General features: G+C 45.5%; 1 protein-coding gene across 1 annotated transcript; it reads right to left on the minus strand.

The window, feature by feature from the left end:
* Positions 1-301: 301 nt before the first annotated feature.
* LOC146330282 (axin-2-like) lies at positions 302-17108 on the minus strand. The gene is made up of 11 exons (XM_084715805.1): positions 16883-17108; positions 15024-15967; positions 12325-12465; positions 9477-9579; positions 7426-7566; positions 6400-6821; positions 6162-6311; positions 5837-6070; positions 5577-5681; positions 4816-4941; positions 302-2220 (listed from the first exon to the last, which is right to left on the minus strand). The coding sequence occupies exons 2-11, from the start codon at positions 15854-15856 to the stop codon at positions 2094-2096; spliced, it is 2382 nt and encodes a 793-aa protein (XP_084571931.1). The 5' UTR covers positions 15857-15967; positions 16883-17108; the 3' UTR covers positions 302-2093.
* Between the last annotated feature and the right edge of the window lie 996 nt (positions 17109-18104).

Below are 18104 nucleotides of genomic sequence, written 5' to 3' on the forward strand. Positions count from 1 at the left end.
GTGTCTTGCTGCTTGGACACCCTGAGGCTCCTGACACCTGGTGTTAAACACTTGTTAAATAATACTCTACTGAATCCATGATTTTTGCTTTTCTAAATCTGTGTGACTACAACAATCCCACCCATTTTGCAATTTTGTCAGAAAAGAAAATCATCTCTTACTAATGCTGAGACGTTTGCTGTGCAGTATAAACTGTACATGACATGACAAGATAGATATTATGAGGACATCGGAGATGCAGTGAAAAGAAGTAACATATTATTCTGTGCAATCATGAAAGAAGCAATTCCAGGCACAACAGTTTTCATTTGAAAAATATAAAACTTTAATAAAGGCTACATCTCTCAATAATTACAATAATTATAGGTCCATGTAAATCTTTAAATGAAACTCTTTATATAATGTATAATTTACAGTTTAGATAGAATGAAACAAAACAAAAAAAAAGGCCGTGGTGTAAAAACAAAACAACAAAACATGATTACAGGATATTATTAAAAGCATAAAAATATCTTTTCAACATAAAACCCTTCTGAAAACCAAGGGATATATATTAAAACCCTGAAACAGGGTAGCACATGGTATGGCATCCATGTAGGCACAGGTGCTGTACTCATAAAACACCAGCGATAGAGTGTGTGTGTGTATTGTTTATGTGTGTGTGTGTGTGTGTGTGTGTGTACTCTATGTGTGCATCACATGTGTCAGTATCCATACTTCAGAATGCATAATTACAATGTATACAGGAGCTCTGCTATATACGATGTTACTGTAACAACATTCAAAGGATATCGGAGCCACAATTCTTCAATATTCACTTTTTTTTCTTTTTTGTCTGTTTTTGACACGCTAGCAGACTTCCTCAAGAAGTCGTTCTCAGTGACCCAAACTGGTTCTTGTTAGCACAAGTTATTTTGGTGTGCGGGCTGTAAACACTGCCATTATTAGATGGTACAACTTGTGCTCCAGGTCTCCTCTCTGTGTGTATCTGCAACTGTTTTCATCCCCCCCTGTGCAATGCCTGGTTCACAAACAAAGGCACAACAAAAAAGATTGAGCTCTGTCGCCGGACTGAGAGAAATAGAAGGTGGGGGGGGGGGGGGCGAGGGGGGATACTAGTGTGACAAACTCAACATTATAAACTATCAGCAGCATATAAGACTGGGATTGACCATTAGAATAGTGGAGGGAGTGCGCCTCGGACAAGACCACTGCTAAGGTTGTTAGTTCGGGTCAGACGGGGCTACAAGGCTATGGGAGGTGCTAGGCTAGTGTCACGTCCTTTGTGTAAAGTAAAAAACAAACAAAAACAAACACTAAACAATATCACCACAGTATTCTCCCAACATTCAAAGCAGCTTGCCCATTGGCTGGAAATAGGGAGGGGGGGAGAGGACACAGGTTTAAGAAGACTTAGGGGGGGACAACGGGGAAAGGAGAGGGTTGTTTTTTTCAATAAATACTTAATAAAAACTTTCAACTCATGACAAAAAACATCTATATATAAAATACATGTATATATACATATATGCATGTATGTATATGCACATGTACAGACGTTTTTGTAACGATGTTGGAGTATAACATTAAGAGCAGGTTGGTGGCACTGTATTCAGCGCCTGCTAGTCCATTGCACTCGGCCGGGAAGCCGGCGTGAACGCACCATCAGTCTCTCATTACATCACAATAAAACAGTCATCTACATCTTCAGTGGTTATATTCAAGAAGAGGCGGGGTCTCCCCCCCCACTGGCCTCCAATCATCATCATAATCATCCTTGTATTGGTCTTTTAAAGTCTCTCCTGTCATTCCCTTGTGTTTCTAAGGCTGATTGGTTGATAAAGTCAGGAGGGGCGGCACCTCCTCTGGGTTCGGCATACTTCATTGGCTCGTCTTCCTTCAGTCACTCCTTTTGTGCTGGATATATTAACTCTGTTTAGCTTAATATTAAGAAATAGGAAAAAAAACAAAAAAAGGAGTCCAGAGTGTTTTGTTCGTAAATTACAAACAGTCTCTTTGCTCAAGTTTTTCGGGACAGTTTAGCTTTTGGTTGGGCGGGGAAGGGCATTGGTTGGTTGGCAAGAAAGTGGCTCTTAGTCCATCCTCTCCACCTTGCCCAGGACCTTGCCCTCATACATGGGCAGCACGGTGGCATCCTCCCACACCTCCTCGAACACAGCACCGCACTCAAATTCATCACTGGCTTTCTTGAAGTAGTACCTGAGGAGGAAAAACAAAAGAGAGGTCTGTGATTAGAAAATGTTGAGCGTAGGTGTGCGTGAAAAAAACAGAAGCAAAAAATGAACTCAAACGAATACTGACAAGAGTGGCAGCAGGAGTGCATCTGATACATTTCATCGTGTTTAAAACCGCTTTGAGGCACCTACACGACTACTTCCATATACAGGCTCGCGCACAACTCCCTTTAGTCCAAATCAAACACAAACACACACACTCTGAGAGCCAGAAATGGATCCTGCTCAAAACAACTTAGTCATAGCCTTCAATGCCATCCCTGCACACTTCAAAGGCAGAGCCTGACTCCACATCACACCGCTGCACAAACAGAGCTGAACCCTCCGTTTAAACACTCCCTGTGATAATTCAAGCTGCTAGAAACAGCCTGTTTGTGTGTGTGTGTGTGTGTGTGTGTGTGTGTATTTATCCATGTGTGCTCGTCTCCTCATCCACTTGTTCATCTTGACTGCTGGCCATTCTACAGATCCCTATCTGTCCTGCAAGGTCTTATTAAAGTTGAAGGGTTAATTAGAGGCTGTCTTAAGGCCCCCCCTCCTCTCTCCTCAGCAGTGCCCCTTCCCTCTCTCTGTGTCTCCATGGCTTCTAATTGGGCTGGCTGTCAAATGAAGGGCCTTTCTGTCACACAGGTTGACATTTCAGGTGCCTGAGAGTCTGCCTGTGACTGCAAGAGCACACTCCGCTGCCTGCACATAAACACACACATGCCCTATGTTTCTCCCTCACACACGCTCGCCGTCACAGACACACACACACTTCAGGCAGCTTTCAGAGGGAGACAGAGGGAGCAGGAAGGGAAGAAAGCGGGGGAAAAGCGAAGTGCAGGCCTTCCCTTGCTCACTGAGTGGGTGTGATAGGTTGGATGTGGGCCGAGCCGGAGGGGCTTTACCCTGGGAGGGGGGAGGGTGGCGACCGCTCAGACAGTCTCCTGGAGGTCACAGGTCACCTAGCTAGCCCACTCTTCTTCTTCTCTCAAGCAGAGATAACTCCCAGGGTTAGCTTGGTCCCAGTGACTGTGAAGTCTCCTAGAGCTCCTAATGATTTCTCCTCTCTACTTTAAACCCAGCAAAAGATCAGCGGGAGGGGATTTAATGATAAGCTTTGTAATGGAAAAATGCCTCATTTTGCCCATGTGTGTCTGCATTCAGAATACAAAAAAAAAGCTCTGTGTTTTATGAGCAATCACTCAGCTTAGAGTCATTCAAACAACACGTGTAAGGAGGGGCGTACAGAAACGCACTCATACAGTTTTATTTTTCTTCTTGATTGTGATTACACACAAATGAAGGAGGAGAAGGAGGTTGCATTACCACAGCAGCAAGACTTTCTACTCGAGTGTGCAGCAGTGTGACAGAGGGGTGATGGCTTTATTTAATGATATAGCATTTCAGCAAAGTTTTTCTCTGCTGTTTAGGCTTTGCTGGGTAGGATTTGGTCTTTTCATCTTCATTAGTAGAAACCAAATAAATGCATCACCCCTCTCAATTTAATTGGGTGAATTTGTTTTCCAGGAGAAAATGTGACATTTTCACTCACAAATACTTCAAAGTCATCACTTTGTTTCAGAGAGTGAGACAGAGAGAGACAGAAGGAGTCTTTCCACTGGAACATGTTTTATGTGGCAGGATTTTTCTCTCTTCGCAACATCTGGCACCAATATCGTCTGGCAGAGCTGCGGCGTACTGTTCTCCACTGTACTGCTGCCATGTCCAAATTAACCAACTCCACACATTCTGCTGCCATTGAAGCCAGACGCTTCATCCCCACCTCCCCCTCCCATTTCACTCACTGAAGAGTTATGGGATAGCAGGGGTGCAATGACTTGTTTGCAGGCCTTCTTCTCTCTTGCCTAACAAGCAGATGTGGCTGTAAGCTAATGTTGATGTCATGGGTATGTATACTTTGTGTCTTTTCACTGGCATACAACCTACGCAGTACTGGAACAGTGACTTAATAAAGCAAACCTGGACTTCCTCATTTAAATACCTTCAAACTGATTAGCTGTTATGTTTTAAATTACTTAATAAGTCCTTACATTGTTTAGGAAATTTCCCTGATCATCATGACATTGACAGGAGGTATTTTTGCTGTGTTAACTGCTATCAGTCATTAACAGAAGAAGGTGCTTGCGGCATTTGATTTTAATGCCTGATGCAATAGTGTGGAGGAGGAATTTGAAGGCCTCGCAATGGTCTTTGTGCACAAAATAAAATGTCCCAGGCTTCAAAGCCATATTTATTAAGGCTGCCTTACCATGGAAATCAGTACCAGATGTGAGAAAAAATTCACTCCAGACCCCCCCCCCCCTCCTCTCCCCCTCTCTCTGTAAGCCTTGAATACAGTGGATCAGCCCATTTTTTTCAGCTATTGGGCTCCAGTATTTCACACTCCCACTCAGCAGACAAGCAGATACAAACACAATAAAAATGCACATACATACATAGATAATAAACCCTGCTACGGCACCATACCATCCAAACAGGTATGAACAAACATCTATACAAGTAAGTTTCTAGTGTGTTGTGATCTGTGTGCTTGTTGTCAGTGGTTCATATTTACCGGTAGTTGCCTTTCTTGCTAAGCTGTTCCTTGAAGTGTCCCAGGGTGAGGCAGTGGGTCTTCATCATGCTGCGATAAGGAATCTCCTCACCACAGAAGAAGTAGGTGACCACTAGTTCCTTGGACCTGAAAATGCAAAATTAAAACTAGTTTTTAACAGTTGCACTTGTCGGAGAAAGGGTCAGTTTGTTGAACGTAGACAAAAAATCTGTGGACTATTATTAATTAAGGACACCTACAGACAGCTGGCTCACCGAGGGTCAACCAATTAAAACTAAGAGGCCTCACAGTCAGGTGGCTGTAGCTTCACATCAAACACCCCAACCCGTTAAACAACAAATGTATGAAGGGGGCTGATAAATTTTAGTTACCAGGGGCTGCGTAACACATCTTTGTTGGGTTCCAGTGGTGAGTGAGTGTGTGTGTGTGTGTTGGGAGACGGGTGGGTTAGTTGGGATTCCGTATTAAAGCATGTTTAATCTTAAATGATTAAAAAGCGAGAGAAGAGGAGTTCAAAGACATAGCTATGCTGACTCACATCTCTCTTTGAAGGGAAGAGCGAGAAAATCTGAGAGGAAGAGGGTGAAAACACAAGCTTGGAAAGAGAGGGAATGCTCAAAAATAGTGCCTGTGTGTATGAGAAATGAACTAGAAAGCTAGAAAGCTATTGAGAAACAAATTAAGAAAAACTGAGGTACAGAAACAACGAAAGAATTGTGTTATAGATTGAAAAGGAGAGCAGTAAAAGAAGAGACACATACTCGTCTGCTTGGAGTCCAGGGCTGGGTAGAGGACTGCCTCCAGTGGGGAAGGCAGCTGCAGGATGGCTCCTGTCTCTCTGAAGGCTGCTGGCTGCTGTTGATTGCCTGTCAAAATCACAGAGATCAATGTCAAAATTATTAGTCACATTAATATGAAGAGGAACCACTGCACACCTTTACACATTTACAAGGTAATCTGATGTGGTCAATCAAATATGTATGATTGGCAGTGTGTCCTAAGTATGTCCGAGTTTGCCTACCTCTGTTTTGGCGGCTTGGAGACCTCTTCTAGTCTGCGGCAGGCCTCCTCTAGCTGTGCCAGGGTGTTGGGTGGGGGCAGTGGTGGCATGGCAGGGTCCTGGATGAATGGGTGGCCTGGATGGTGGCCACGGAGGTGAGAGCCACTGCCGATGCCACCTCCACCCCATGAGGAATGGGTCCGACTGGGCAGAGTCTTGGCGTCAAGTGGGTTGGACTTCTTTAGGCCTTGAGTGCTGTTAGAATAAAAAGGGTTGATACATGAACATGAGTTGGGAACTCAAGACATTAGTGTTGATGTTGTGACAATGCCTGAAAGATGCTCACCTGTGTGGCTTGTGCTTTCCCTGCCTCTCACTCTCTAGGATCCATTGCCAAACATTCTGAGAGCGGTCGGTGGCATCTAGGGGAAGGCGTGGTGAAGACACGCCCTCATCGGTGGCCTTCACTGGCCGTCTGGACAAAGTGCTGCAGCGACTGGAGGTAGAGGTAGAGGCAAATTAGGTCCAGAGACAGAGCAGCTTTAGCACTAGGATAATTAAAGAAAGTAAGAAGTTACACTCACGCAGGGGTGAAGTCGGAATAATTGGCGCCCCCTGGAGGGCAGAGGCACTGCACTCGCTGAGCCGCCTCGGCCTCGATCTGCTCCTTGGTCTTGGGCCCAGCGTGGTGATGGTGGATGTAGTGGTGGTGGATGTGCTTTGTTGACTGCCTGCCTGTCATCAGAACCTTGGCAGCCCCCGGATAAGCTCCAAAGAAGGGCCCGTGGCCAGAGGACACCATTGCACCCGTCCGATCTGGGGAGCTTGAGCGCGGTGAGTGCCGAGCCACACCTGGTGACTGGCAGCCAGGTGTCTTCAGGACACGAGATAGGTGCTCGTCCAGGATAGCCTGGGGGTCTTCCTCGCATTGGCTGCCAGATGGGAGTAGGGGGTGATGCAGGGAGGTACTGCTGGCGAGGTCGCCACTCTCCTCCCTTTCCTCCTCCTGGACAAGCAAAGAATAAAATAACAAAGGTAAGGCAATTGAGAAAACATTCATACACAGTCACATGTGGGGAAAAGCAGCAAACAGAGGAATTTATGTCTCAACTTACACCAACTTATATCTATCGTCCTCTGAAGTCAGTGAGAGCAAACGGCTGGATAACTTGATTTGAGTTTCCTTTTTGCCACACTGTTATCTTCGCTAACAGGCTTTGGGTGTGCTTCATCTATAATGCAGAGTGTGCCTGTGCTTCACAAAGAGACTGGCACTACACATACTCAGCAAACGTGCCACTGGAGAGTAGCTAAGTGCTAACTATTTGAAGGAACTTCAAGTGTGCCTAGAAACATAAGTTTGAAAGTTCCTACAGATGAAGTAGTGTAGGACAGAGAGGAAAAGGAAAGTAGTAGCTAAACCAAGACAGACTTTCAAATCCCTTGGTCTTTTCCCTGTTCTTCGACATGCTAACGCTGGCATAAAGGCTTGTGTAGTGCAATATGGAAATCATCCCAAGTTAACTTGGATACAAGTTAGAATTTCCAAGTGGCAGCCTTGCTGAATGTTAGTGAAAGTGTCAGACTGTTTTGAACAGGTTTATCCATACCTCCTGGATCTGTTGCAGCCTCTCCTCCAATGAGCTCATGGTGTCCTGCTCTCGCTTCAGCTTCTCCAGTCGGGCTATGAGTTGGGCAGCAAAGGCAGAGGGCTCAACGGGAGTCATCTCCTTAGGCAGCCGGTGTGTCCTCTGCAGGGCAAACGACACAAGGGGAAGGACACTTTAGTGTGTGTGCAAGTGTAAGTGCTTAGTGTTTCTGACGGATGCAATATGTTGCATTAATCCACTGCCCTTGCCCTAATCCTATCTTGTTCCAAAAAGCCTGCTACTATTCCAAAAGGCCTAATCCAGATGCCCTTGCCCTCGAGCTAACCTGAACCTTCTCCGCCGCCCATCCCTCCCCAGATCTTCTCATGCCCAGTGCCCTTGGCAGTGCCAGGCTGCTGGGTGAGGGGGAGAGAAGGGGGTAGTGATGGCGGGGTAGCAGTTGGTCTCGCTCGGAGGGGAGGCCCCCTGCCTGCACCCTCTGTAGCCCGACCAAGCCATCAGCTAGGCAGCCTCTGAAGTCAGCACACTTCAAAGGGCCCTTGTCAAACATCAAACGCACACTAGGGGTGGGAGGGACACGCAGCTTTAAATCTCCGAATAAAAGCCAGATATCGACAGAGAAGAGAGAGTGAGGAGAGGAGAGGGGAAGAAAAAAGGGAGAGGGGGACAAAATTAACAGCATGAAAAAAGAGGAAGAGGATTGAGATGTGCGTTGGTGAAGTGGCAATGGTGGCACAGTGAGAGAGTGAGACAGAGAAGGAGGGAAAAGAGGGAGGGAGAGGATAGAGGAGTCAAATACTGGGAAGATCTGAGGGGAAGTAGTAATTTATTTCCCGGCTGCATGCAGGGCAGCTCAGAGGTACTCTAGTCACATTATCCTCCTTTTTCTTTAACTATATGCGCCGGCTTCTCTCTCTCCCTTTCTTACTTTTTTGTTATTTGGCACACTGGCTTTCTTGATTTTGACTCTTTTTTTGTTGTTCCTCTCATCTCTTTGTAGACACGATGAAGGGAAGAAGAAGAAAGGCAAGCAGAGCTGCTGGCAAAGGAGCGCCAGCCCTGCACGGGGCCCCCGCTGCCTGGGGCTGGTGCATCATGGGAGACAGAGCCATCTCCAAATCAGGAGGGAGACATTAAAGGAGTGCAAGTGGGAAAGGAAAAGAGAGAGATTGAGAGAGAGAAAAGACAGAGAGGAAGAGAGAAAAGACAGAGAGGAAGAGAGAAAAAAGGGGGAACAGACAACACTGTCAAATGCATGCACAAACACACACACAACTCTTCCACGTACACATACCTGTTTGGATATGAAGACAAAAGAATTTCACATTTCTTTTCTTGTCTCAAACAAATCCACCTTCTAACCTGTGTCAATCTGTTCTAACCTACTTCCTTAAACCTTCCCAAAACAACTTGAGCAGGTCAACAGAATCTCAGATTCAAAGCACATACACTGTATGACCCAAATACTAAGGAGACCAGATATCAGGCTGGGAGTAGAGGAAAGTCGAAGTGAATAGTGATGTGCCTCCCATTCATCTGCTGAGATGTAGTTTAGCTAATCATTTATCCAGTTCAAAGAATAATCTTAATGTTGAATTTCAGCATTAACATTAACACCGTTGTGATGTCTATTACCTTTGCTATAACCACAGCTATCACTGATGCATAAAACATGCATGACACTCTGTGACATACTACAGTTAGTGAGACAGAAAACTAAAGATGACAACACAAGTTTATATTTACAGCCCTACAGAAGCTACTGGGATGGGTGAAGAAGGGAGGGGGGCTTGAAACAGCAGAAGAAGAAGTGAAGTGGTATGCAAATCCTGCCTTTCATTTACCCCGACTTTTATATAAAAACGAGCGGGGGGAATGAAATATAGTATTCTGACACAACATGAGCTCTGAAGAAATAAAATAAAATAAAGCAAAACTCCTCGAGGGAATCAGGACCCAGCTGTCTGTCAGCGTGTAAAAGTTTGAGTTTAGCAGATTACAAAAAAGGAAACACTGAGACAGGAAGTAGAACTTAAGGAAGTAGGACTTACAGGAAAGTGGGGTAGCGTTATCTGGCCATTGATCTTGACACTGCGATGCATCTCTCGCTGGAGCTGCTTCTTTGTGCCCAGTTTGTATGGTGGGATTCCATCTCTGTAAAAAACAAAGATATTACACGTTTACAGTTGGTAAGAAAGACTCCTCAAATGGCCCTTTACTATTAATGTGGTCTGTTATAATGAGTTGAGTTTTGATCATTTACCGCTACTCATCATGCAGGTCACAATACCTCCACACCAACTGTTGGTGCATTAGCGCCATTATCCAATCTTTGTGGAAAAAGAGCCCTTAGGAGGCAGTTCATCATTGAAGTGACCGACACAACACCACCCAGTAACCACCCACTAGGCACATTACAGCTAAATCAAAAGGCTGGGGAGCCCTTGAAGCCAAGGCAACAAAAACACACATAACAAAACACACCAGGACAATGGGAGAGATATGCTAAACATCCCACTGTGGGCTTCAAAAGAAGAGCCCCACTGATAAGATGACATCAGTCCTTGTCAACTCTGACAGTGGTTGTTTAAAAGGCAGAAGAATAAATGCTAACCTCAGAGGCTGGTTAGAATCGGAAACTACAACAGGCTAGCAAATGCTGCTTAAGTGTTGCTGGCTTTGTAGCTCTGATATATTAATATGAGAATAGAGATGTAGCTAGGAATACCAGTAGTCTCAGGACAATTAAGCAATTATTCTGGGAATCTTATTCTCCATTTTTCATTCTGTGTCTGCTAGCTTTTCCAGTCAGCTGCCACTTAAGCTGGGCCAATTATCTTGGCCGTTTTGGCTGCTCAGAAGTGTCTGACCTAGCCCAAACGCTACTTTTTCTGCTGCCTCTTTGAAATCTCACACTCATGCACATATGCACCCGCTGCCATCTTCGTTTGGCAAGCGCTGTGCTGTGAGCCTCTGATCTCAGCAACATCAAAAGGCTGGTTTGTAAGATAAGGTAATGTTTGAAGTTGGTGCAGCAGCATTCCCCAGCGTCCAAGTAAATCCATAAATAAGATATAAGCAAAAAGAGAAAAAAAATCCCCCCACCCCTTCTTCCACCCCCCCTTCCCAAATCCTCCTCTTCTTGTTCTTTATCTGGGAAATGAGATTCAAATTTGCAGTGTGCCTTTTAACCACTGTAAAAGGACACACTAATCAAATTGTTCGCTGAATGAGAGAGGAAGAAGCTGTGTTTTTTATTAAAATCAGTTAGAGGTGGAGAGAGCTAGGGACAAGGACAGGAGAGATCTCTGTGTCAAAGACCTTGGTGAGAACTATTAAAAGAATATGACTTTGACACATGACGCTCTTCAACAATTAATCTTTTTTCTTCTTCTTCATTCATCTAAACAAGTTCTGCAAGTCACATTTCAGAGTGACATTGACAAGAAGAATAGATAAAGGAAGCCAAGCTGACAATATCACCCGTGTTGCAGCAAGCTACTTGTAAGTGGGGCCTACTACCAAAATCAATGCTTCACAAACTGTACCCTTGAGACTACAAGCCATCATCCCTTAAGGCGCAGGAAGAAACACAGGAAACTCTTCAAAAGTAAAACTCAACAGCCCAGAGGAACTTGTGCGCTAACAAGCACCCCAAACTTAGCAGCAAAACATTATTCCCACACAAAGCTCGCCAACTTCCCGATCACTAACTATGTTATTATCAATCCAAACTGTCCCACCCTGGTGAGCCATGTGACGGCTGGGCACTTTGTCCAGGTTGGGGAAGAGAAAACAGCCGTGGACTCTTTCAGGGTTTCATGGGCCCTTACTTTATGGGGATCTCCTATTCAGTTGTGCAAGTCATTTTCAAAGCAGCCAGCCACCCTCTTATCCCCCTAAGCTCCCCTCACCTAACAATAGGCTGAAAGCGATTCAGTTAAGCCCTTTATACTCCATGCACTTTATTTTCTCACTCCCTTGCACTTCGAGCCTAACCACTCCTGCTATTGGCTCTGGAGGGTGGAGGAGAGAGGCTGTGGAGGGTTGGGTGGGTGGGTAGAGGTGATTTTTTTGGGGGTGCCCTAGTCTGGCCAGGGGGAGTTCCTCATGCTTCGTCCCAAGGTCTAGAAATGAGTAACCCCTGTGAAAGCCTCACAGACACATGATCTCAGCACGCCGCAGAGGCCAGTGGCAGGAAACCGACCCACCATGTGAGTAAGCCTCCTTTCATTTGGTGCCAACATTTTTCAATGAGTTTGTCTTGAGGCCCGAATGGCCATTTCCCTCCCCCTCTCCTCCAGCTCTTCAAAGGGAAAAAGCGATTAGATAATATGAAAAAAACAAGTCTGTTGTGGCAGAAGGGTGGGTGGGATGGATACATTTCAACTTTGAGGAAAATGAGGCAACGCCCCCACCCACATCAAGACGTTCTCATTTTTTTCTCTCTTCTCTCCAGCCTGTAACGCATCAGAATAAACTTCAAAAGGTCTTCAGACATAATGACTTTCCCAGAGTTATCTCCCTGGAGGCCACAGAAACAACTACACATTAATAGAGTTACCTGGAGTCAATCATAGAGGATAATTAAAATACATTACGGACCATTACTGCGCAACAGTGCAGTCCCCTGGCCCCAAGAAAAGCTGAGTCTGTTGAACTACAAGGCCAAATATTTTTCCTCACACCCCTAGACTTTTTCCTGGAAAGGTGTTGACTGAACTCTGGTCCAGGCACTTTTAGATATTATGGAAACAATAAAATTCACAGAGCTTTGGCCAGGGTTAGCTGAATGGAAATGAGCCCTTTGAAGCAGCTACATTATCTCCAAAGTGAGCTGGATTGAAATAAAACTTACGAAACGACTCTTTGATTTCAATAAAAAGTAAAAAGACTTACACACTGCTGTCCGTCATGGACATGGAATCATCTGTCGTAGCATCACTGGAGATCTCGCTGTCATTGGCACTGGTGGCAGGGGCAAAAATGTAGCCAGAGTTGACAAAGTAGGGACTGGCAGGGTCTCCTCGACGGTGGGACCTGCGAAAGACCCAGGGAGACATTTGCAAAGCTTTAATGTGATGTCTCTCTAGGTTGTGGTTTGAACTGAAGACAGGGGATAAAGTGACAGTTGGGTAAAGTTTATTTGCTCCGTGTTTCCTTCTACTGTTCATTTTTTATAAAAAATTCTAAAAGCAAACATGACAGCTTGGAGTTTGTTTTGTTGATGTTCTCTGCAGATTTCTGCAATTAGAGTCACTTTTGTGAGACTTTTGGGCCTGAGGAATGTGACAACCATATTAGAAATGGAGGTATGGGTTCTCTTTTTCTTCCACTCTCTCTTTCATGTCCTCCTCCCTAACATACAAAGGTTGTGTGTTTGGGGGGTTGAGGGGTGATGGTTGGAGTGGATGAAGTGAGCAGCCTTGCTGTGTGTGAATGAACACCAGCATTTCCCTACTTTCTTTTTCTCTCTTCTGCTATCTCTTCACCCTTTTGTTTGGTCCAGGGCCACACTCCTGCACTTTTCCACTCTGAAACTCCACTCTCTCTTTCCTTGGAGTGTTTTCTCCTCCATGCTCTCCCACTTCTATCTCCCCGTCTCTCTCTATCATCCAGTCTGGGGCCCCTCCTTTACCCACTCTCCCCTGCTTTCCTTTCTAAAGTCTCCCTCTCTGTCTTTCTACTCTCTCCTGCTGTGTTGCATTCCTGTTTCAGCAGTGAAGGGGGTGGACAAGGAAGAGGGAGGGAAGATGAGGAAGGGGGAACTTGAGCTTTAGAGAGGGAGGGAGAGGGAGAGAGGGAAAGGGGGAAGGAGGGCCCCTTTCTTTATGAGAATGCCTTCTGCCGGGAGTGCTGAGAGGAGAACCCCAGCATGACTAAAGCCGTAGGCCCCAAGCACAAACCTGACCTTTGGAAGGTCCGCGCAAAGAGTCAGGTATTTAGCACAGCTGGGCTCTCTGCCCCCCTCTCTTTCTCCATCTCTTTTCTTTCTTTCATGATCCCCCCCTTCCTGTCTTTCCCCCTTCCCCTCCTCTTGTCTCTCCCTGTCTCACTCCAAAGCATGCTTAGTCTCTGTCAGACAGATTTTTTTTTTCAAAAAGGAGAGATAAAAGTGCTGAATAGAAAAGAAAGAGGAAGGAAAACACTGAGACACACACACAATCTATGACAAAGTGGGATCAGTGGTTGAAGCTGCGGAACTGAGCTGAGGATGTTTTGTTGTTGTGTTTTCTATCACTTTGGAGTTGAGTATTGGAGGTTTCTCAAAAAGAGGGGAAACAAGGAATCTGTGCAGTGGCAAAATTAGTTCCACATGTTTGAGATGGAAATTGGTTGACCTGAAGAGATGGTGAGGGGCAGGGGGAAAGGGGGAGAACGCGGGTGACGGAAGGGAGAAAGAGGGGGCTCTCGCTTTTCTTTTAAAAGAAAAACAAGAATGCAGGGGATCACACCAGGAAACCAGGAGATGCCCACATGTCAACAAACCCTGTGCTTATTGGTTTCTGACTCAACATGGCCACTTTTCGAGCAACTGAATAACTGTGCTATGATCTTAACTGACATTTGCTCACATGAAAGATAAAATCCTCAAGGGAGTGTTTAAGTTGAGTTATTAGTGTGAATCAACTAGTTTATACACTGTTATTAAAAATCATGCTGGAGACTATTTGTATATTCTAGTCTCTCTAAATGTTTAGTTAACTTGACAGGGAAAGTAAGGATTATCTATAAATTGCACTTTTCCTTCCAAACCAAAGAATCAAGACGCTGTCAAACCTCTGAGTAACAATTGCGTCCAGATGTGAGGACAAAGTAGTTGAGTGAAAAACTTTTGAAGTGCCCTTTGATGCAGGCTCATGCATAAAATCCAGTTTTTGAAAATGTTCCTGGCTTGAAAAGATTTCAGCTGTTGGACAATGTGTGGGACGAGCTCTTAAGATAAAAGCCCAAATGCTTTCCACAAACAGTTCTGCTTTCATCTCTGACCAAGAGAACAATATCTCCGCTTGGCATGAGACTGACTGCACAAGTTCTTTTAACTCTGTATTAGCATTTCTTTGGGTTAGGGAGATTTTGTGACAATATGCTGTACAGTAACTATATGGCTTATTGACAAGAGGAAAAAGAGACGAAATCCAGCATAACTCTACAATAGCATCATACTGTTTCATGTCGCCGTAACAGTCATGAGGTTTGGTGTCTGAATTCGTGCCTGAACCGGAGGAAGGGTTTCAAAGCACAGGAAACTTGAGCAAGCCAGCAGAGGGCTGCCTGCAAGACACCATTTACTTAAAAGGAAGGCTCAGATCCATTGATGTTTTGTACCCACCCCGCCCCTCCACCCCTCCAACCCCTTGACTAACTGCAAGGCAGGAGGGCACAAATATACAGGCATGTTCCTCTGAGACCCTTTGATCAAGTGCCTTTATCTCTCTCTTAGGCATTTGTGAAATAACTGCCAACTGCCACACATTCACTGTAGTTTAACTAATGATGGGATGCTGATCATGAGCACAGGGAACAGTACTTAAAATCTACATGCACTAAGGTGTGATAACACGGTCATGCACGCTCTAGGTGAGCGCTGCTCTTACCTGCAACTATTCTCCAGCACTTCAGCTGCTGTCCGGATGGTAGCAGTAGCCCTCAGGGTTTTCGCAGACAGTCCAACCACGGACCCTAACGCTTTTGCCTTCAGGTCATTACAACTCCACTCCTCTTCCTCCATGAGAGGAGGAAGGTATCCGCACATCAGCTTGAGGCTGCCGAGACCGCTGTGGTTCATGTACGCCGCGTTCTCGCAGCCGGTGCGCACATATTCGAGGTATATGTCAGAAGTCAAAAACATCTGGTATGCATTCTCTTCCATGTTGGACTGAATTTCCGTCTGTGCCTGGTCAAACATGGCAGAGTCTATTTGTTGTTTCTTAATACTATCCCTTATGAAGGTCTTGGTGGCGGGTTTCAGCTGCTTGGCGACAATGCTGTTGTTCTCGATGTACCGCTTGAAAATAACTTTGGCAACTCGCAACGTTTTGGTATCCTTTAAGTCCATTTGCCTGAAGCCGTTGCAGGCGAACCAAAAGTCCAAAGTGTCCACGCAATTCTCCCGCTCCAAAAAGGTCCTGAAGAGGTGAGCGCCGTCTTGGTCGCCCAGGAGAAAATGCAGAGACTTTGTCCATCGGACTAGTGGCGAGTCCGGGGACGCGCTGCCCTCTGGCTCCCCGAGACCATCCTCGTTCCTCCGCGGTGTGGAGCCGGGAGGCGCGGCGGCGGCGGGGGTATCTTTAACCTTGCTCTGGGCTCTCATTTTGGCAGATCTGCTGGGGTTGTAGCATGACGCCTCTCCCTCCTCCCCCGGTACCGGAGGACGAGGAGCATCTTCTCGGAAGCTACTGCTGATGTGCTCCGTAAGCGCCCTGCTCATGGCTCCAGCTCCGGTTGCCGTATGAGAGTGCCGTCGTGCCTCCACTGAGCTCCAGCCTAATCCTCCTCACTCTCTAAAAGCAGCGGGGGAGCTTCTCAGCTCCTCTTCACTCTGAAACACAAAGTATTGATCTAATCAAAGCCAGATCCTGCTGAACTTCAAAGAAAGACATCAAGTAAACAGTCCCTTTCAAAACCCTCGCCGGGTTCACAGAGAAAGGAAATATGAAAGGCTTTTTTTCGTTTCATTTATCTATTTATAATCTAAATGAGAGATCAACTGCAGCCTACATTCTCAACGTGCATTGATCTGTCACATCAAAAAACATTTTACAAGAATAATCATCTCACACAGCCTCACTCCTCACCAAAACCGTATTCTCACAACTGTGGCTTACACGTGTTTTCCTAACGAGTCCATGTCACAGGCTTCAACTCCAATTAATTCCCAATCTGTTTCGGACGACCGTACCCTACCCCTGTCTGCATCACACACACACATACACACATAGACTCGTTTCCACTCGGAGCCCACACTTGTCCTCGCCATCCCAGAAATGTACAGACGAGTGGAAATGCATCTGATCTGCACCACAATGACCTTAAACGTTGTAATGTACGAGGGGTAAAAAGCCCCGCGGGAAAAGGCAGTCTCTCATGCGTAAATGTAAGCGATCAATCGCCTTAATATCTGCCCAAGAAGGCTATTACAGCACATTATTAAAGCCACAGCCTCGGCAACGTGTCTGAACTACCAGCACGACAGAAAGACTTGATAAATTTGAAGTAAAACCTCATTCAGAACAGAAGCTGAGTGATTTTAATCGGAGCCTCAGCGCCAAATCTAAAGAGACTTGTTACGTTAACCGACAAGCAGCTAAAACGACACAAACTGTGCCGCTGATTGTCATAAAAGCAACCTAATAATGTATACTGTCTCAACAGGCTGTGTAACTCTACATTATAACATAGCCGATTCTGACATCCGATGATGAAAGCTGAATAAACGTGCGTAAAAACCACATACCATCACAGGGCAGCAGATCCAACCGGAGTAAAAACCCGTTAAAAAGTTGAATAATTACTCCATTGATAGTAGAGTCTAATAAAGTCCAAAACTGTCCAAATAATCCAGCACAAAAAGCGACGACGGACTATTTAAAGCCTGTGTCGTGCCACATGTGTCCTATCTCGCTGCAAAACAAGCGCTGTAGTTTGCTGTACCCTGTCCCATTCAACAACTGACCTCAGAGTAGGCAGGCTCAGTCCCTATGTAGATCAGTAGGGGTGTCAAAATCTGGAGGAGGTAAAAGAGGAGGTGGAGGGGGGCTCTGATTGAAGAATACATCCCACTTTTTTCCCAGCTACAAGACGCACCACCCGACAAATATTCGTTTTTTTTCTATCTGGGCTACACACACACACACACACACACACACACACACACACACACACACACACACACATAAGCTTCTTATCTATCTCACCGTATTTCTCGCCCACAAACAAGAAACATAGCCCGCATTTCTCAACTTCAAAGCTCAGCAGCAGCACATCAAAGCGGCCAAGAGAGGGGGCCTGTGGAACAGCTTTCCTACAACTTACCATCCATGTACCCGAGTAGCCTCCCTTTTTGAAAACGTTAAAGTAAAGTAGTCCAACAACAGGCTGTGCCTACAACCGCGCTGCTCTCTGTCCTGTAATGTCCTATCACATTGGACAATTTTTAATACAGCCGCGAATAAAAGAAGAGAATCGTTTTCCCCTCGACTTTTCTCCTCAGGTAGTGTTTCAAGAAGTCATGGCAGGCGGTAGAAATCCTCCGGGCTGTTTCTAAACCAACTGGGCTGAAGGTTTAACTGCGGACTTCAAAGTGAGGAACCGCTGGCCTGGTCCCGGAAGATACATAAAAACACAATGTCTCATCTTCCCAATAACTAGTGAAATAAAACGAAATAAAATGAACTAGAAATAAGATAAAGGAGTAGGAACAGCTACGAGTTACAACATATCTCCCGCTCAGCAGTTTCTAGTGTGCAAACCCCTGCAGTTAGAGGTTCATTGAGGTTTATTAAACTTTTCTAGACGGGGAAAGGATCTACACGTTTGCCAGGACCTTATCAAAGACGGGCAATCTAGAGCCAACTCCCTGAGGCTTTGGAGCGTCAGAAGTAAGTGATCTGCCGCGCCAATAGCATTATTCTTACAGTCCGTCTGTTACTACACAAAGTTTCAACAGAAACACAAAG

This window comes from Lutjanus erythropterus, chromosome 3 (assembly GCF_056507025.1).
Source record: "Lutjanus erythropterus isolate fLutEry1 chromosome 3, fLutEry1.hap2, whole genome shotgun sequence".
In the NCBI taxonomy this organism is placed as follows: Eukaryota; Metazoa; Chordata; class Actinopteri; order Lutjaniformes; family Lutjanidae; genus Lutjanus; species Lutjanus erythropterus.

Coding starts and splice junctions, on each gene's coding strand:
- LOC146330282 (XM_084715805.1), bottom strand. CDS start 15,856: ATGAGCAGGGCGCTTACGGAGCACATCAGCAGTAGCTTCCGAGAAGAT. Junction 12,466..15,023: donor GTGCTGGAGAATAGTTGCAG/GTAAGAGCAGCG, acceptor GGTCTTTCGCAG/GTCCCACCGTCGAGGAGACC. Junction 6,822..7,425: donor GGCTGCAACAGATCCAGGAG/GTATGGATAAAC, acceptor TTGCTTGTCCAG/GAGGAGGAAAGGGAGGAGAG.